We start from the raw sequence: 21,387 nt of genomic DNA on the forward strand, positions 1-21,387 counted from the left end.
CAGTACAGTCATGTCGAGTGCGGTGACCCTGTTCAGTACAGACATGTGGAGTGCGGTGACCCTGTTCAGTACAGTCATGTGGAGTGCGGTGACCCTGTTCAGTACAGTCATGTGGAGTGCAGTGACCCTGTTCAGTACAGACATGTGGAGTGCGGTGACCCTGTTCAGTACAGACATGTGGAGTGCGGTGACCCTCTTCAGTACAGTCATGTCGAGTGCGGTGACCCTGTTCAGTACAGACATGTGGAGTGCGGTGACCCTGTTCAGTACAGACATGTCGAGTGCGGTGACCCTCTTCAGTACTGACATGTCGAGTGCAGTGACCCTGTTCAGTACAGTCATGTCGAGTGCGGTGACCCTCTTCAGTACAGTCATGTCGAGTGCAGTGACCCTGTTCAGTACAGTCATGTCGAGTGCGGTGACCCTGTTCAGTACAGTCATGTCGAGTGCGGTGACCCTGTTCAGTACAGTCATGTCGAGTGCGGTGACCCTGTTCAGTACAGACATGTGGAGTGCAGTGACCCTGTTCAGTACAGTCATGTCGAGTGCGGTGACCCTGTTCAGTACAGACATGTGGAGTGCAGTGACCCTGTTCAGTACAGTCATGTGGAGTGCGGTGACCCTGTTCAGTACAGACATGTCGAGTGCGGTGACCCTGTTCAGTACAGACATGTCGAGTGCGGTGACCCTGTTCAGTACAGACATGTGCAGTGCGGTGACCCTGTTCAGTACAGTCATGTCGAGTGCAGTGACCCTGTTCAGTACAGACATGTGGAGTGCGGTGACCCTGTTCAGTACAGACATGTGGAGTGCGGTGACGCTGTTCAGTACAGACATGTCGAGTGCGGTGACCCTGTTCAGTACAGTCATGTCGAGTGCGGTGACCCTGTTCAGTACAGACATGTCGAGTGCGGTGACCCTGTTCAGTACAGTCATGTCGAGTGCGGTGACCCTGTTCAGTACAGACATGTGGAGTGCGGTGACCCTGTTCAGTACAGTCATGTGGAGTGCGGTGACCCTGTTCAGTACAGTCATGTCGAGTGCGGTGACCCTGTTCAGTACAGACATGTGGAGTGCAGTGACCCTGTTCAGTACAGTCATGTGGAGTGCAGTGACACTCTTCAGTACAGACATGTGGAGTGCGGTGACCCTGTTCAGTACAGTCATGTCGAGTGCGGTGACCCTGTTCAGTACAGACATGTCGAGTGCGGTGACCCTGTTCAGTACAGACATGTGGAGTGCGGTGACCCTGTTCAGTACAGACATGTCGAGTGCGGTGACCCTGTTCAGTACAGACATGTCGAGTGCGGTGACCCTGTTCAGTACAGACATGTCGAGTGCGGTGACCCTGTTCAGTACAGTCATGTCGAGTGCGGTGACCCTGTTCAGTACAGACATGTCGAGTGCGGTGACCCTGTTCAGTACAGTCATGTGGAGTGCGGTGACCCTGTTCAGTACAGACATGTGGAGTGCGGTGACCCTGTTCAGTACAGTCATGTCCAGTGCGGTGACCCTGTTCAGTACAGTCATGTCGAGTGCGGTGACCCTGTTCAGTACAGTCATGTCGAGTGCGGTGACCCTGTTCAGTACAGACATGTCGAGTGCGGTGACCCTGTTCAGTACAGTCATGTCGAGTGCGGTGACCCTGTTCAGTACAGTCATGTCGAGTGCGGTGACCCTGTTCAGTACAGTCATGTCGAGTGCTGTGACCCTGTTCAGTACAGACATGTCGAGTGCGGTGACCCTGTTCAGTACAGTCATGTCGAGTGCGGTGACCCTGTTCAGTACAGTCATGTCGAGTGCGGTGACCCTGTTCAGTACAGTCATGTGGAGTGCGGTGACCCTGTTCAGTACAGACATGTGGAGTGCGGTGACCCTGTTCAGTACAGACATGTCGAGTGCGGTGACCCTGTTCAGTACAGTCATGTGGAGTGCGGTGACCCTGTTCAGTACAGTCATGTCGAGTGCGGTGACCCTGTTCAGTACAGTCATGTGGAGTGCGGTGACCCTGTTCAGTACAGTCATGTGGAGTGCGGTGACCCTGTTCAGTACAGACATGTGGAGTGCGGTGACCCTCTTCAGTACAGTCATGTGGAGTGCAGTGACCCTGTTCAGTACAGACATGTCGAGTGCGGTGACCCTCTTCAGTACAGACATGTGGAGTGCGGTGACCCTGTTCAGTACAGACATGTGGAGTGCGGTGACCCTGTTCAGTACAGACATGTCGAGTGCGGTGACCCTCCTCAGTACAGACATGTGGAGTGCAGTGACCCTGTTCAGTACAGTCATGTGGAGTGCGGTGACCCTGTTCAGTACAGACATGTGGAGTGCGGTGACCCTGTTCAGTACAGACATGTCGAGTGCGGTGACCCTGTTCAGTACAGTCATGTCGAGTGCGGTGACCCTGTTCAGTACAGTCATGTCGAGTGCGGTGACCCTGTTCAGTACAGACATGTCGAGTGCGGTGACCCTGTTCAGTACAGACATGTCGAGTGCGGTGACCCTGTTCAGTACAGACATGTCGAGTGCGGTGACCCTGTTCAGTACAGACATGTGGAGTGCGGTGACCCTGTTCAGTACAGACATGTGGAGTGCGGTGACCCTGTTCAGTACAGACATGTGGAGTGCGGTGACCCTGTTCAGTACAGTCATGTGGAGTGCGGTGACCCTGTTCAGTACAGACATGTGGAGTGCGGTGACACTGTTCAGTACAGTCATGTGGAGTGCGGTGACCCTGTTCAGTACAGTCATGTGGAGTGCGGTGACCCTGTTCAGTACAGACATGTGGAGTGCGGTGACACTGTTCAGTACAGTCATGTCGAGTGCGGTGACACTGTTCAGTACAGACATGTGGAGTGCGGTGACCCTGTTCAGTACAGACATGTGGAGTGCGGTGACCCTGTTCAGTACAGTCATGTGGAGTGCGGTGACCCTGTTCAGTACAGTCATGTCGAGTGCGGTGACACTGTTCAGTACAGACATGTCGAGTGCGGTGACCCTGTTCAGTACAGACATGTCGAGTGCGGTGACCCTGTTCAGTACAGACATGTCGAGTGCGGTGACCCTGTTCAGTACAGACATGTCGAGTGCGGTGACCCTGTTCAGTACAGACATGTCGAGTGCGGTGACACTGTTCAGTACAGACATGTGGAGTGCGGTGACCCTGTTCAGTACAGTCATGTGGAGTGCGGTGACCCTGTTCAGTACAGACATGTCGAGTGCGGTGACCCTGTTCAGTACAGACATGTCGAGTGCGGTGACCCTGTTCAGTACAGACATGTCGAGTGCGGTGACCCTGTTCAGTACAGACATGTCGAGTGCGGTGACCCTGTTCAGTACAGACATGTCGAGTGCGGTGACACTGTTCAGTACAGACATGTGGAGTGCGGTGACCCTGTTCAGTACAGTCATGTGGAGTGCGGTGACCCTGTTCAGTACAGACATGTCGAGTGCGGTGACCCTGTTCAGTACAGACATGTCGAGTGCGGTGACCCTGTTCAGTACAGACATGTCGAGTGCGGTGACCCTGTTCAGTACAGACATGTCGAGTGCAGTGACCCTGTTCAGTACTGACATGTCGAGTGCGGTGACCCTGTTCAGTACAGTCATGTGGAGTGCGGTGACCCTGTTCAGTACTGACATGTCGAGTGCGGTGACCCTGTTCAGTACAGTCATGTGGAGTGCGGTGACCCTGTTCAGTACAGTCATGTGGAGTGCGGTGACACTGTTCAGTACAGTCATGTGGAGTGCAGTGACCCTGTTCAGTACTGACATGTCGAGTGCGGTGACCCTGTTCAGTACAGTCATGTGGAGTGCGGTGACCCTGTTCAGTACAGTCATGTGGAGTGCGGTGACCCTGTTCAGTACAGTCATGTCGAGTGCGGTGACCCTGTTCAGTACAGACATGTGCAGTGCAGTGACCCTGTTCAGTACAGTCATGTCGAGTGCGGTGACCCTGTTCAGTACAGACATGTCGAGTGCGGTGACCCTGTTCAGTACAGTCATGTGGAGTGCGGTGACCCTGTTCAGTACAGTCATGTCGAGTGCGGTGACCCTGTTCAGTACAGACATGTGGAGTGCGGTGACCCTGTTCAGTACAGACATGTCGAGTGCGGTGACCCTGTTCAGTACAGACATGTCGAGTGCGGTGACCCTGTTCAGTACAGACGTGGAGTGCGGTGACCCTCTTCAGTACAGACATGTGGAGTGCGGTGACCCTGTTCAGTACAGTCATGTGGAGTGCGGTGACCCTGTTCAGTACAGTCATGTCGAGTGCGGTGACCCTGTTCAGTACAGACATGTCGAGTGCGGTGACCCTGTTCAGTACAGACATGTCGAGTGCGGTGACCCTGTTCAGTACAGACATGTCGAGTGCGGTGACCCTGTTCAGTACAGTCATGTGGAGTGCGGTGACCCTCTTCAGTACAGTCATGTCGAGTGCAGTGACCCTGTTCAGTACAGTCATGTCGAGTGCAGTGACCCTGTTCAGTACAGTCATGTGGAGTGCGGTGACCCTGTTCAGTACAGACATGTCGAGTGCGGTGACCCTGTTCAGTACAGACATGTCGAGTGCGGTGACCCTGTTCAGTACAGTCATGTGGAGTGCGGTGACCCTGTTCAGTACAGTCATGTCGAGTGCGGTGACCCTGTTCAGTACAGACATGTCGAGTGCGGTGACCCTGTTCAGTACAGACATGTCGAGTGCGGTGACCCTGTTCAGTACAGACATGTCGAGTGCGGTGACCCTGTTCAGTACAGACATGTCGAGTGCGGTGACCCTGTTCAGTACAGTCATGTCGAGTGCGGTGACCCTGTTCAGTACAGACATGTCGAGTGCGGTGACCCTGTTCAGTACAGTCATGTGGAGTGCGGTGACCCTGTTCAGTACAGACATGTGGAGTGCGGTGACCCTGTTCAGTACAGTCATGTCGAGTGCGGTGACCCTGTTCAGTACAGTCATGTCGAGTGCGGTGACCCTGTTCAGTACAGTCATGTCGAGTGCGGTGACCCTGTTCAGTACAGACATGTCGAGTGCGGTGACCCTGTTCAGTACAGTCATGTCGAGTGCGGTGACCCTGTTCAGTACAGTCATGTCGAGTGCGGTGACCCTGTTCAGTACAGTCATGTCGAGTGCTGTGACCCTGTTCAGTACAGACATGTCGAGTGCGGTGACCCTGTTCAGTACAGACATGTGGAGTGCGGTGACCCTGTTCAGTACAGACATGTCGAGTGCGGTGACCCTGTTCAGTACAGTCATGTGGAGTGCGGTGACCCTGTTCAGTACAGTCATGTCGAGTGCTGTGACCCTGTTCAGTACAGACATGTCGAGTGCGGTGACCCTGTTCAGTACAGACATGTGGAGTGCGGTGACCCTGTTCAGTACAGACATGTCGAGTGCGGTGACCCTCTTCAGTACAGTCATGTCGAGTGCAGTGACCCTGTTCAGTACAGTCATGTGGAGTGCGGTGACCCTGTTCAGTACAGTCATGTGGAGTGCGGTGACCCTGTTCAGTACAGACATGTCGAGTGCGGTGACCCTGTTCAGTACAGTCATGTGGAGTGCGGTGACCCTGTTCAGTACAGTCATGTCGAGTGCGGTGACCCTGTTCAGTACAGACATGTCGAGTGCGGTGACCCTGTTCAGTACAGTCATGTCGAGTGCGGTGACCCTGTTCAGTACAGTCATGTCGAGTACGGTGACCCTGTTCAGTACTGACATGTGGAGTGCGGTGACCCTGTTCAGTACAGACATGTCGAGTGCGGTGACCCTGTTCAGTACAGTCATGTCGAGTGCGGTGACCCTGTTCAGTACAGTCATGTCGAGTGCGGTGACCCTGTTCAGTACAGTCATGTGGAGTGCGGTGACCCTGTTCAGTACAGACATGTGGAGTGCGGTGACCCTGTTCAGTACAGACATGTCGAGTGCGGTGACCCTGTTCAGTACAGTCATGTGGAGTGCGGTGACCCTGTTCAGTACAGTCATGTCGAGTGCGGTGACCCTGTTCAGTACAGTCATGTGGAGTGCGGTGACCCTGTTCAGTACAGTCATGTGGAGTGCGGTGACCCTGTTCAGTACAGACATGTGGAGTGCGGTGACCCTCTTCAGTACAGTCATGTGGAGTGCAGTGACCCTGTTCAGTACAGACATGTCGAGTGCGGTGACCCTCTTCAGTACAGACATGTGGAGTGCGGTGACCCTGTTCAGTACAGACATGTGGAGTGCGGTGACCCTGTTCAGTACAGACATGTCGAGTGCGGTGACCCTCCTCAGTACAGACATGTGGAGTGCGGTGACCCTGTTCAGTACAGTCATGTGGAGTGCGGTGACCCTGTTCAGTACAGTCATGTCGAGTGCGGTGACCCTGTTCAGTACAGACATGTGGAGTGCGGTGACCCTGTTCAGTACAGACATGTGGAGTGCGGTGACCCTCTTCAGTACAGTCATGTCGAGTGCGGTGACCCTGTTCAGTACAGACATGTGGAGTGCGGTGACCCTGTTCAGTACAGACATGTCGAGTGCGGTGACCCTGTTCAGTACAGTCATGTGGAGTGCGGTGACCCTGTTCAGTACAGTCATGTCGAGTGCGGTGACCCTGTTCAGTACAGACATGTCGAGTGCGGTGACCCTGTTCAGTACAGACATGTGGAGTGCGGTGACCCTGTTCAGTACAGTCATGTGGAGTGCGGTGACCCTGTTCAGTACAGACATGTGGAGTGCGGTGACCCTGTTCAGTACAGACATGTCGAGTGCGGTGACCCTGTTCAGTACAGTCATGTGGAGTGCGGTGACCCTGTTCAGTACAGACATGTGGAGTGCGGTGACCCTCTTCAGTACAGACATGTGGAGTGCGGTGACCCTGTTCAGTACAGACATGTCGAGTGCGGTGACCCTCCTCAGTACAGACATGTGGAGTGCGGTGACCCTGTTCAGTACAGTCATGTGGAGTGCGGTGACCCTGTTCAGTACAGTCATGTCGAGTGCGGTGACCCTGTTCAGTACAGACATGTGGAGTGCGGTGACCCTGTTCAGTACAGACATGTGGAGTGCGGTGACCCTCTTCAGTACAGTCATGTCGAGTGCGGTGACCCTGTTCAGTACAGACATGTGGAGTGCGGTGACCCTGTTCAGTACAGACATGTCGAGTGCGGTGACCCTGTTCAGTACAGTCATGTGGAGTGCGGTGACCCTGTTCAGTACAGTCATGTCGAGTGCGGTGACCCTGTTCAGTACAGACATGTCGAGTGCGGTGACCCTGTTCAGTACAGACATGTGGAGTGCGGTGACCCTGTTCAGTACAGTCATGTCGAGTGCGGTGACCCTGTTCAGTACAGACATGTCGAGTGCGGTGACCCTGTTCAGTACAGACATGTGGAGTGCGGTGACCCTGTTCAGTACAGACATGTCGAGTGCGGTGACCCTGTTCAGTACAGTCATGTCCAGTGCGGTGACCCTGTTCAGTACAGTCATGTCGAGTGCGGTGACCCTGTTCAGTACAGACATGTCGAGTGCGGTGACCCTGTTCAGTACAGACATGTGGAGTGCAGTGACCCTGTTCAGTACAGACATGTGGAGTGCGGTGACCCTGTTCAGTACAGACATGTGGAGTGCGGTGACCCTGTTCAGTACAGACATGTCGAGTGCGGTGACCCTGTTCAGTACAGACATGTGGAGTGCGGTGACCCTGTTCAGTACAGTCATGTGGAGTGCGGTGACCCTGTTCAGTACAGTCATGTCGAGTGCGGTGACCCTGTTCAGTACAGACATGTGGAGTGCGGTGACCCTGTTCAGTACAGACATGTCGAGTGCGGTGACCCTGTTCAGTACAGACATGTCGAGTGCGGTGACCCTGTTCAGTACAGACATGTGGAGTGCGGTGACCCTCTTCAGTACAGACATGTGGAGTGCGGTGACCCTGTTCAGTACAGTCATGTGGAGTGCGGTGACCCTGTTCAGTACAGTCATGTCGAGTGCGGTGACCCTGTTCAGTACAGACATGTCGAGTGCGGTGACCCTGTTCAGTACAGACATGTCGAGTGCGGTGACCCTGTTCAGTACAGTCATGTCGAGTGCAGTGACCCTGTTCAGTACAGTCATGTCGAGTGCAGTGACCCTGTTCAGTACAGTCATGTCGAGTGCGGTGACCCTGTTCAGTACAGTCATGTCGAGTGCGGTGACCCTGTTCAGTACAGTCATGTCGAGTGCAGTGACCCTGTTCAGTACAGTCATGTGGAGTGCGGTGACCCTGTTCAGTACAGACATGTCGAGTGCGGTGACCCTGTTCAGTACAGACATGTCGAGTGCGGTGACCCTGTTCAGTACAGACATGTCGAGTGCAGTGACCCTGTTCAGTACAGACATGTGGAGTGCGGTGACCCTGTTCAGTACAGTCATGTCGAGTGCGGTGACCCTGTTCAGTACAGTCATGTGGAGTGCGGTGACCCTGTTCAGTACAGTCATGTGGAGTGCGGTGACCCTGTTCAGTACAGTCATGTGGAGTGCGGTGACCCTGTTCAGTACAGTCATGTGGAGTGCGGTGACCCTGTTCAGTACAGACATGTCGAGTGCGGTGACCCTGTTCAGTACAGACATGTGGAGTGCAGTGACCCTGTTCAGTACAGACATGTCGAGTGCAGTGACCCTGTTCAGTACAGACATGTGGAGTGCGGTGACCCTGTTCAGTACAGTCATGTCGAGTGCGGTGACCCTGTTCAGTACAGTCATGTGGAGTGCGGTGACCCTGTTCAGTACAGTCATGTGGAGTGCGGTGACCCTGTTCAGTACAGACATGTCGAGTGCGGTGACCCTGTTCAGTACAGACATGTCGAGTGCGGTGACCCTGTTCAGTACAGTCATGTCGAGTGCAGTGACCCTGTTCAGTACAGACATGTCGAGTGCAGTGACCCTCTTCAGTACAGTCATATGGAGTGCGGTGACCCTGTTCAGTACTGTCATGTCGAGTGCAGTGACCCTGTTCAGTACAGTCATGTCGAGTGCGGTGACCCTGTTCAGTACAGTCATGTCGAGTGCAGTGACCCTCTTCAGTACAGACATGTCGAGTGCAGTGACCCTTTTCAGTACAGTCATATGGAGTGCGGTGACCCTGTTCAGTACTGTCATGTCGAGTGCAGTGACCCTGTTCAGTACAGACATGTCGAGTGCAGTGACCCTCTTCAGTACAGTCATGTGGAGTGCAGTGACCCTGTTCAGTACAGACATGTGGAGTGCGGTGACCCTGTTCAGTACAGACATGTCGAGTGCGGTGACCCTGTTCAGTACAGTCATGTCGAGTGCGGTGACCCTGTTCACTACAGTCATGTGGAGTGCGGTGACCCTGTTCAGTACAGTCATGTGGAGTGCGGTGACCCTGTTCAGTACAGACATGTGGAGTGCGGTGACCCTGTTCAGTACAGTCATGTGGAGTGCGGTGACCCTGTTCAGTACAGTCATGTCGAGTGCAGTGACCCTGTTCAGTACAGTCATGTCGAGTGCAGTGACCCTGTTCAGTACAGTCATGTCGAGTGCAGTGACCCTGTTCAGTTAACACTGATCTTTACTGTGGAAAACATTATTCCAGTCAGACTGTTAATCAAGCCTTCATTTGAATGAAAACCCCAACTGTAATCTGAATGCACCAGCCCTTCGTGCTTTAAACATCTGAACTACATTTCTGAATATCTTTTGGAAGTCTCGTCTCTGCAGGGTTGAAATGACTAATACCAGAGGCATACATTAAGGCAAGAGGGGTTAAGTTCAATTTAATTTAATGTGTTTCGTAAATTAAATTAATAATAAGTTAATAAAAGGTTATTTATGCAATTATAAAATCAAAACCACACTTCAGCCTCTATTAAACCCAACATGTGTAGGAGATCTTTTGTTGAAACTGAGATTTTTTCCCTCTACTTTTTGACATAAAGCTGAGTTTCCCATCCTGTATTTGATCTGTTTCTATGAGCTGTGTTCAGAGTTGTTAACGGGTTGTTGCTCATAGCATGAGTGAAGTAAATATGAGCTGTACAAACCCGGAGATTCTGCCAGAGATGTACACTTGTCCTGGTTACTTGCTGTGGGTTTCCAGTCCTGTCCTTGCTCTGTCTTTAGGCCCCATCCAGGTGGTGGACGATGAATTCCCCCGTCATGGGAGTAGCTACGAAGCCATGTCAGCTCTGAAGCCATACTTCATAAGAGATGGGACTGGCAGTGTCACTGCTGGTAATGCCTCAGGTGAGTGAGCAAATTCCCTACAACCCCCGAGTGTCTGCCCCCCCCCAAGAAACTGAACGGATTTTATTGGTACCTGTTCCTGTGTTCCAGGAATAAACGATGGGGCTGCAGCTGTGATTCTGATGAAGAAATCGAAGGCCCTTGAGAAAAGTCTGACACCTTTGGCATGCATCGTATCCTGGGCGCAGGCAGGTTTGGATCCTGCGGTTATGGGCACAGGCCCCATCCCAGCCATAAGGAAAGCGGTATGAAAAGTTTTCATAAAGCTGGAGATTGGTTTAATGTAGGAAAGTGACGCTGAGGTGAAAGATCACTCCTGATCATGTGGAATGGAGGCACAGCCTTCTGCTTCTGCCACAGGGAAGGTGCCGGTCAGCTGGAAAGAGTGCAGGAGGTTTATGGAACATAGAACAGGCACAGTAACAGGCCCCTCTCATCTTCAATATTATGCCAAGCAAATAATCATATGCTCAACTAAACTAATTATTTCCACCTACACAATATCCATGTTCTATTGCTGCAAGTTCACATGTCTGGATAGCCACTATTGTAATCATCTTCACCACCATTCTCTCAAAAACATGCCCCACGTACCTTGTTTGAATTTAACCCCTCTCACCCTAATGCATGCCCTCTGGTATTAGACATTTCAACCCTGCAGAGAAGATACTGGCTCCTTGCCGCTCAATCCGACAAACCTCTATCAGATCTTCCCTCAGCCTCCATTGCTCCGGAGGGAACAACCCAAGTTTGTCCAGCCTCTCATGCCCGCTAATCTAGGCTGCATCCTGGTAAACCACTCCTGCGCCCTCCCCAATAGAGGGGACTGCCAGATGCAGCCTAACCAGAGTTCTGTGAAATTGCAACGTAACTTCCCATCTCCTGAGCGCATTTCCTTGTGCATGCCTTCTGCCATTTTCACCAGCCTCGTCAGCCTGTGCAACTTCTTTCAGGTTGCAGTGAGCTTGGAGCCCAAGATTCCTCTACTCATCCACACTGTTTAGGGTCCTGCTTGCCAAACCTGAGAGTCTGTGATCTGGCCCTTGGTAAATTGCACATCTATCTCCTGGCTCATCTAGGGCTTCTGCTTGGGGAAGACTGAATGATTTTGTGGGGACACACTCATCTACAACTGCTTTTATAAAGTCCATGACCACAGTGGTGTATTTGTTCAGATCCTCTGACGAGTCCACCAGCTCGAGCAATTCCATAGTCACCCCTCGCCTCCCACGACCACCGCTTTGTTGTCCTTATTCTGGAGCCTTGCTCTTTAGTCTCTGCCTGTATGCAGGTAGGAGAACGACCTACCAAGTGATCAGATTTCCCAATGTGTGGTTTAGGCATGGACTGGTAGGCATTCCCTATCGTGGTATAGTGGTGGTCTAGTATGTTGGGACCTGTGGTGTTACAAGTTAATCTGCTGATGGTAATTGGACAGATTCTTCCGACGAGCCTGGTTGAAGTCCCCGACTGTGCTTTGAAATGTTTCGGGGGTGTTTCTTGTTTGGCGATGGCAGCATGCAGTATCTCAAGTGCCTGGTTAGTAAGCTGATGGTGGTATGTAAACTGCGATCAGGATCACGGAGGAGAACTCTCTTGGTGAGTAGAATGGTGGGCACCTGATCATTCGGTGTTCTAGGTTGGGGAAACATGAGTTTAACAAAACTGCCACCTCGGAGCACCAAAGGAAGTTTATCATGAAACACACACCCCCACCTTTTGTCTTTTACAAATTAGCAATTCAGTCCATCTTGAGTATTGAGAAGCCTTCGGGTCTGATCAGCGAATCTGGCATGCTCGGAGTAAGCCACGTCCCAGCAAAACACAGCACACAACAATTTCTCATTTCCCTCCACTACAGCAATCTTGCCCTCAGGTTCTCGATCTTGTTCTCCAGCGACTGCACATTTACTATCAAGATACTGGGTAGAGGAGGGTTCTCATTTCCCTGTGTTTCAGCCTGGCTCGGAGTTTCCCACCACCCCCTCACAATCCTGCCTCACCTCTGGCCGTGCCAATTAACCTTTGTCCGCTTAAAGATGCTGTACCTGCTTGCTTGAGAGTTAAGCCACCGAGTCTCTCAGAAGATTGTGTAAACTGTAGATTATTAAGTTGATTTTAAAGTGCATTGCTTAAAGGGGAATCACATGTTGCAGATTGCAGGGAGAATAATTTGAAAGAAACTGGAAGCAGCCCGGATATTGACATGGTTCAGTGACTCCATCTTGCATAGGCATATTACTGTGCATTGTTCAGCTCTCTTCAGCCTCCTCAGAAAGCAGAGGCATTCGTGATTTGTGGGACGTGTTCTGGGTCCATCTGAGTGGTGCGAGTTCTCCTGGTCGATAACCATCTCCTTAGTCGTGTTGCCATTCAGGAAGAGGTTTATTTGCTTGGCACAGGCATTAGGCTCTTCTGCTCTCTGTAGGCCGTCTCATCATTGTTGGTGATGAGCCCCAGCACCGTCATGTCATCGGTGAACTTGACAATGTGATTGCTCAGGTGTTTGGACGTGAAGTCACGCGTGAGCAGAGTGTACAGCAACGGGCTCAGCACACAGTCCTGGGGGCACCCGTATGGTGAGTGATGGGGAGGGAGGAGCGGTTGTGCATCCTGACTGAGGTCTGTGGGTTAGGAGGTCCAACACCCAGTTGCACAGTGGTATTTAGACCGAGGAGTCGGAGCTTGTTCACCGGGGTCTGCGCTGAATGCTGAGCTGAAACCCAGAAACAGCATTCTGACATCAGTGTCCTTGTTTTCTAAGCGCGTCAGTTCAAAGCACCTCATGGTGACTGGAGTCACTGTCACCGGACGGTAGTCATTCAGTTCTGAAGGTGCAGAGTTCTTTGATACAGGGATGATGGTGGCCCCGTGGGGACAGCAGCCTGGATGAGTGAAGTGTTGAAGACATCAGTGAGCTGGTGTGTTCACTCTCTGAGTACTGGGCCTGGGGTGTTGTCTGGCGCCCAGCTTTAAGGGGGGGGGTGGTGGTAGCCTTCATGGCTGGCATTGTGTTACATGCCTCATTTGTTTAGAGTATCAGGGAGGAGTTGTCACTGGTACAATCAACCACCATGTACTGAACTATGCTCCAAGTTCATCACATTTAACCAAAATATTCCATAGGACCATAAGGCATTGGGGCAGAATTAGGCCATTCAGCCCATCAAATCTTCTCTGCCATTCCACCATAACTGATTTATTATCCCTCTCAGCCTCATTCCCTTGCCTACTCCCTGTAACCTTTGACACACTAATTGATCAAGAACCTATTAACCTCTCCCCTTAAATTGCCGTCTGTGGCAATGAATTCCACAGATTCAACATCCACTCTATCTAAGCCATGTATGTCAAACTCAAGGCCCGCAGGCCAAATTCGGCCCGCGAGATAATATCTAATTACTATTAAAGCTGGCCCCAGTAATCGAAGCGCCTATGGCGTATGATATGGCTAATGCTGAGTTTATTCAGGTACCAGGTTTTCAGGGTTTTTAGTGTTTATTCGGCAGTCTTGCTCGGCAGTCTTCTTCATAAGAAACAGAATTTGTAAAGTGAAACACTTTGTAGTTATAGCAGAGACTGAGACACATGAGAGCAGGCTGAAAAAACGGAGGCAACGAAAGCTGCGTTCACACGCGTCCGACTGATCTGGCCCGCATGAAGCTGCATTTTGCTCAATCCGGCCCGTGACCTAAAATGAGTTTGACACCCCTGATCTAAGCCATTCAATATCCAATAGGTTTCAATGAGATCTACCCCCCCCCCCCATTCTAAACTCCAGGGAGTACAGGCCCAGAGCCTTCAAATGCTCCCCGTATGTTAACCCTTCCATTCCCGGGATCATTCTGTGAACCTCCTCTGGACCCTCTCTAAGCCCTGCACATCCTTTCTTAGATAAAGGGTCCAAAACTGCTCACAGTACTACAAGTGCGGTCTGATCAATATCGTATAAAACCTCAGCCTTGCTTTTGTATTCCGGTCCTCTGGAAGTGAATGCTCACATTGCATTTGCCTTCCTCACCACCGACTCATCCGACAAGTTAACCTTTAGGAAATCTGTCCGAGGACTCCCAAGTCCCTTTGCAGCTTTAATTTTTGAATTTTCTCCCCATTTATATAATACTGCACATCTTTATTCCTTCTGCCAAAGTAAATGATCATTCATTTCCATACTCTGTATTCCATCTGCCATTTCTTTTCTCTTTCTACTTCCTTCTGCAGACACCCTGCTTCCTCTGCCCCTCCACCTGTCTTCATATTGCCCTCAAACTTGGCCACAAAGCAAACAATTCCTTAATTAAATAATTGACAAATAATGCCAAAAGAAGCAGTCCCAACACCGACCCCTGCAGCACACCACTAGTCACTGGCAGCCAACCAGAAAAGGCCCGATTTGCTCCCAGTCTTTTCCTTCTGCCAGTCAGCCAGTGTTCCATCCATGCTAGTTTTGTTGCTGTAATACCATGGCTCTTGTTAGGCAGCCTCAAGTGTGGCATCTTGTCAAAGGCCTTCTGAAAATCCAAGTAATATCCACCAATTCTCCTTTGTCTATCACGCCTGTTATTTCCTCAAAGAATTCCAACAGATTTGTCAGGCAAGATTTCCCCTTAAGGGAATCATGCTGATTTTGGCCCATTTTATCATTTGCCTCCAAGTGCCCTGAAACCTCATCCTTAATAAAGGACTCCAGAAATCTTCCCAACACTGCAGTCAGGCTAACTGGCCTGTAATTTCTTTCTGCCTCCCTTCCTTTTTAAAGAGTGGAGTGATATTTGCAGTTTTCCAGTCCTTTGCAACCATTTACAGAATCTAGTGATTAATAGTTTAATCCCCCTCCTCCCCACAACAGCTCTAGCAAATCTGCCTGCAAGGATATTGGTCCCTCTCTGGGTCAGGTGTAACCTGTCCTTTTTAATACAGTGCATACTTTCCTCAGAAGAGATCCCAATGATCCAGAAATCTGAAATCCTGCCCCCTGCACCAATTCTTCAGCCAGGCATTCATCTGCATTCACTGTGTTGTTAACCCTCAGTGGCACGTGGCACAGACAGCAACCCAGAGATTACTACACTCACACCCCGCTTAAGGCTGGGGATGCATTCCTCGGACGTGGAGCGCTGTGTAAATCAGTGCTATGCGGCGCCATTACAACATTGCGTAAATGGACATGTCCCTGATTTTTAAAAAAAATCAACCCGGAGATATATATTATTTTATGTGAACACAGTAGTTCACGGAGTAAGAGACACGTAAACAGGCCTAACCTGTACATCAGTGGATCAGCCACACATGACAACAGCAGCAGTAGCAGAGGGAAGTGGGTGGTGGTTACATCTCACAGGAGGCACCAGGCTGCGGGACCTCCTCTCACTTTGGCTTCTTCAAGTCGACCTCAAGATTTGACTGCTTTTGTTTTTAAGTTTCCTGTCCTCGGTAGCAGGAAATCATGTCGAGAACACCTGTCTTTGCCTTATTGCTTCGCTCCCGGTCAGGATCATCATCGATGAACTGGTCCATGATTTGTGCGATTGTGCTGGTGCCAGTGCTGAGGCTTCTTGCTGGAGTTTCCTCTTCCCCATCCGGGTCCTCAGCTTCACCATTGCTCTGCCAATTCTCGAAGCTCTTCGCTATTAAGACTCTCACCGTGGGAATGCAGTAACTCTTCAACATCGCCATCATTAACATCCTCACACCGTATCGCTTGCAGTTTCACATCCACGCTGATGCTTTCTGTAGACCCTCGCTGGAAGCTGCAAGCCGCTTTCCAGACATTACGGGTGAAGAAACAATGGAATGAAGTGGTGAGGGAGCAAGGGTGTTTAGACGTGCAGGAAGGCAGAGCGTGATTGGCTGTGAGTGGCTCAGAGCGTATGTAGAGCGCTCTCATTGGCTGATTGAATGTTTACTGTAATGGTGGCCACCCTTGAAGTTTTAAGCATTGTTCAGAATGAAATTTTGTCATTTTTTAAAATTTCAATGCGGAATTGAATAACTGCGTTGTAATGATTCAGCACTATGTGGGGTAGCATGTTGCAGGGTGTGACTGTACGCTGGAGGTCCGTTTCCAGCGTTTCACCCAACTCCCTGTATGTTCTCTTCAGGACTTCCTCACTTTTCCTACTTCTGTCATTTGTACCAGTATGTTCATGACTTCCGGCTGTTCACCCGCCCCCTCGAGAATGCTGTGGATGCAATCCGAGACACCCCTGAGCCTCCCACCTGGGAGGGAGCGTACCATCCGGATGTCTCTATCACATCCATAGAATCTGCTGTCCTGCTCCTCACCCCTATCACCACTGCACTCCGCTTCACCCACCTTCCTTTCTGAGCCGCAGAGCCAGACTCCGTACCAGAGGTCCTTCCCCCTCCCCCCACGGCAGCATACTGAGGGAAATGACCGCCGGCCTACTCTGCACTGGCTGCTATCCGTTTTCCCTCACCCAGGTACCCGCCTCCCGTAGCTCCTGTCCATCACCTTCTCATTCTCCGAGTCGTCGAGCTGTGGCTCGGTGTGCTTCGTGCAGGTGGAGTTACTAGGGAGACTGGAGACCTCCCAGATCTCACACAGGGAGCATATCGCTAACCCTGCACCCATTCTCAGTGGCACTAGCTGCATATTAACAGGAAAAAATCCTAGCATTAAAATACATGCTACACTTCCATTCATCTGTTCCAGTGTGACTTTTACCTTAGTCCTGCCTGTTCTTACTATTCATGATGTCTACCTCCCCCTCAATCCTACTTTCTCACCTGGTCCTCTGAGACTATAAGACCATTGCCCCTACCAAGTGAAGTTAAACCCTCCTGGCCAGGATATTGGTTCCCCTTCAGTTCAGGTGCAACCCATCCCTTTTTGTAAAAGTCACCCTTGCCTCAGAGGAGGTTTCAGTGACCAAGAACCTGAAACCCTGCCTCCTTACCCACTCATTCACTGTTGAGTCTTTCAATCCCTGCCCTGACTAGCAGTTTACACCAGGAGTAATCCAGAGATTACTACCCTGGAGGTCCTGCTCTTCAGCCTTTTTCCTAACTCACTAGGCAGGACCTCTCCCCCCTTCCTACCCATGTCATTGGTGCCAGTGTGAGCTCTGTCTGCTGGCCTTCCTTTTGAGAATGTTCTGCAGACGTGCTGAGACGTCCCTGACCCTGGCACCCAGGAGTCAACACACCATCTTCCACAAGCACGGAGTCCAATCCATTTGCAGTATGGGAGTCCCAGTCAAATCATCTGCTATCACAACCTTATCAGTGACATCTGTTCTGGGCAAGGTACAGCCTGTACAAAAAGGACGGGTTACAGCTGAACTTGATGGGAAACAATATCCTCGAGGGCAGGTTTGCTAGAGTTTCTGGGGAGGGTTGGACAGGGGGATGGGAACTGGAGTGGTAGGGCAGAGGATGAAGCAGTTGGTATATAAGTCGATGTGGTGGGTGGTGAGACTGTAACTACCGTGCTGGCTAAACCTAATGTGATATTTGCTGTTTTGTGTCAGCAGTACTGTGCAAAGACAAAACTGCCATAAATTACAAAAATAGATAGTCCGGCAAAACAGGAATAACTAGGGGGTGTTTGTGGATCCTTCAGAAATCTGATGGCAGAGGGCAAGAAGCCGTTTCTGAATCGTTGGGTGCAAGTCCTCCGACTCCTGAAGGATTGATGGTTCACCTGAACGGTTGGAAACAATTCAGTCTCTGGGGCGTTAGATTTCAACTATCGGAGTTCCAACAATTGTTGGTTTTTGATGATTCCCTCGGGGTCTGCACCTCTTCTGCTTCATTTCTTTTCATCCAGAACTACCAGATGAGGATGTGAAACATTGACACGTAGATTCCAAGTTAAAAGCGTTGTTCAGATAAATTTCTGTTGTGCTGTTCTCACCCAGCAGCAGACTGCCTTGATAGAAAAGTCAGTTTCTGCAGCTCCTTGGCAAATAGATGGTTTCCTTTGTCCAGTTTCTTACCGCTGATCTCTCTTCCTGATTCGATACCTTTGCCTTACAATGCAATTCCCCCAACTCGCTCAGTGCTGCCGTTAGACAACTCTGCAGAAGGAAGTGAACGAGACTTGGTTTGAGGAAAGGGAAGTGCGACAGTGGGTGGCGGAATGGAGGTTATGACTCTGTCAAAGGAGGTATGAGGCACGCTTTCCCTCCATTTGCCTGCAGGTCACCCTAGGGCAAGGAGTAGCACTTGCTTGGCGTCCCCCTGTCCCCCCGTTCATGGTCGTATGAGCAGCCGGTGCATATCACAGGTCCTGATTATGCAGCCTCAGACACCAGGCAGACAATCTCTGAAGAGTATTGATAATGGCTGGGGTCACCCGTCTTGTGAAGTCACTGCCCAGAAGAAGACAATGACAAACTACTATGCTAGCAAAATTTGCCAAGAGCAATCATGGTGATGGATCACAATCACCCGCATCATACGTCACGGGACGTAATGATGATGACTGGGAAAGCTCCTGCCCAGAGTCCATACCCACAGGGTTAATCATTTCCTTGTGGCTGGTGCACCCATGGTAGTGAATTCGCAAGTGACAAGGCTTAAAGGCATTTAGCAAGAGTTATTTTAGTACTGTTTTCAGTTCTCAGGTGAAGCCGGTTTGTGTAAAATAGCTGAGTTCCATTTGATAAACCCACTGACATTTTTAAACAATTCGCAGGTGGAGAAGGCCAAGTGGACTCTGGAGGAAGTTGACCTGTTTGAAATTAATGAAGCTTTTGCAGCACAGTCAATCGCTGTTATCAAGGAGTTGGGTTTGGACCCGGACAAGGTGAGTAATTGATACAAAACTCACCTCAGAAGTGTGAGGCTCACTTGGGAAAGGTGGGTAAAACTAGAATTTGTGATGAGGTATTGAGAAAAGTTTATCATCTTCAGAAGCTGCAGGGGGATTACGTGGAGATATTGGAGGTAACTCCCACTCGCACCTTTCTCTGTTACTGCTACTGGAGGGTTTGAGTTATGAGCAGAGGCTGGATAGGCTGTGAATTTGCTCCCTGGAGGGGTGACCTGACACAGACAAATAAAATCAGGACGGACACAGACAAATAAACACAAGAGACTCTGCAGATGCTGGAAATCCAGAGCAACACACACAAAGTGCTGGAAGAACTCAGCAGGTCAGGCAGCATGTACAGAAATGAATAAGCAGTCAACATTTCAGGCTGAGACCCTTCATTAGTCCTGACAAATGGTATTTGCCCAAAATGCCAACTGTTTATTCCTCTCCTTCGATGCTGCCTGACCTGCTGAGTTCCTCCAGCACTTTGTATGCATTACTCTGGACAGAGATAAAGTGGTTGATCACAGTCCTTTTCCCTAGGGTAGGAAAGTTTAAAGCATAGGTTTAAGGTGAGAGGGGCAACCTTTCCGCACTGAGGGTGGGGGGAGTATGGAGTAGGCTGTCAGAGGAAGTGGTAGTCACCAGGACTCAGTGGCATATTGCTCTGGGTCTGTATTCATTAGAATTCAGAAAAATGTGGGGTGACCTCATTGAACCCTATATTTGATAGAGTGGATGTAGAAAGGATGTTTCCTATGGTGGGAGAGTCTAAGAGTAGAGGACACAGCTTCAGCCTTAGAACGGAGATAAGGAGGAATTTCTTCAGCCAGAGAGTGGTGAATCCTTTGCCACAGGTGCTGTGGAGGCTGAGTCTTTATGTATACTTAAGGCAGAGGTCGATAGATTCTTGATTGGTCAGGGCATGAAGGGATACAGGGAGGAGGCAGGAGATTGGGGCTGAGAGGGAAATTGGATCGGCCATGGTGAAATGGTGGAGCAGATTCGATGGGCCAAATGGCCTAATTCTGCCCCTATATCTTATGGTCATACATGCGTATAGTTACAATGCTTTAAAGATTTTCGGACAGACAGATGGATAGGAAATGTTGAGAGAGTTGGCGGGTCAAATGGAACTAGCTCTGGCTGGCTCATTGGTCAGATAGATACATGGGGTTGAAGGTCTGTTTCCATTTTGTAAAAGTCTGTGACTAAAGCCTTGGCAAACTGTGCATTAGCGGTCTGACGTCTTGCTACAAAAATTGAAAATGAAAAGACAGAAGATACTGGAAGTCTGAGATAACAGTGGAACTTTGAGCGAGATAGGGCTTTTCTCTTTGGAGCAAAGGAGATGAGAGGAGACTTGATAGAGGTGTACAAGATGATAAGTGGATAACCAGAGACTTTTCCCAGGGTGAAAATGGCTAATATGAGGGGGCATAATTTTAAGGTGACTGGAGGAAAGAATAGGGGGGATGTCAGAGGTATTTATTTTTAACTGTCTGGTGGTAGAGGCAGATGTATTGGGGGTATTAAGAAAGGCACATGAAAATGGAGGCTTATGTGGGAGGGAAGGGTTGGATTGATCTTACAGTAGGTTAAAAGGTCGGTACAATATTGTGGGCTGAGAAGCCTGTACCGTGCTGTAGTGTTCTATGTTCTATACACTCTCAGGGAAAGAAAGAGTTAATATTTCATATCGTAGACCCTTCACTGAAACGGAGGAGGAGAGGAAGGTGTAATCTGAGGTTTGCACAGTGTGTGTGGAGGGATGGGTAGGACAAAGGGGAATATTGCTTGCAGGATGTGGCCAGAACTTGCTGAAGTTAGTGAGCTGATGGGTTAATGTTGGGAGAGGGAAAGGAGGAGCTTGTAGGCGATGGCCACCATAGATTCCCCACAGATTCCTGAAGCAGCTCTGAGCCTGACCTGCAGAGTTTACATGTTCTCCCTGTTTCCCCATGTGCTCCATCACCTCCCACATCCCAAAGGTGCTCAGCGGTGGGTTAACTGGCTGCTGTAGATTGGTCCCAGTGGTAGGAGAGTTGGGGGCTGAAGGTCATAGAACACTACAGCACAGAAACAGGCCTCATGACATGTCTAGTCCATGCAAAGCTATTAATCTGCCTAGTCCCATCGACCTGCACCCGGACCACACCCCTCCCTCCTTGTACCTATCCAAATTTCTCTTAAGTGTTCAAATCAACTCAGTCTACCACTTTCGCTGGCAGCTCGTTCCACACTCTCACCACCCTCTGAGTGAAGAAGTTCCACCTCATGTTCCCCTTAAATATTTCACCTTTCACCCTCAACCCATGACCTCTAGTTCTAGTCTCACCCAACCTCAGTGGAAAAAGCCTGCTTGCATTTACTCTGTCTA

General features: G+C 50.3%; 1 protein-coding gene across 1 annotated transcript in view; it reads left to right on the plus strand.

Annotated features, from left to right (window-relative positions):
• acat2 (acetyl-CoA acetyltransferase 2) overlaps positions 1-21,387 on the plus strand; it is a 115,431-nt gene that overhangs the window by 82,823 nt on the left and 11,221 nt on the right. The window contains exons 6-8 of the mRNA XM_073051656.1: positions 10,103-10,225; positions 10,316-10,470; positions 18,888-18,998. Of these exons, the coding sequence (XP_072907757.1) occupies positions 10,103-10,225; positions 10,316-10,470; positions 18,888-18,998 (389 nt within the window). The remainder of the gene's footprint in view (positions 1-10,102; positions 10,226-10,315; positions 10,471-18,887; positions 18,999-21,387) is intronic.

The sequence above is a fragment of the Hemitrygon akajei genome, chromosome 7 (genome assembly GCF_048418815.1).
Source record: "Hemitrygon akajei chromosome 7, sHemAka1.3, whole genome shotgun sequence".
Taxonomy (NCBI): Eukaryota; Metazoa; Chordata; class Chondrichthyes; order Myliobatiformes; family Dasyatidae; genus Hemitrygon; species Hemitrygon akajei.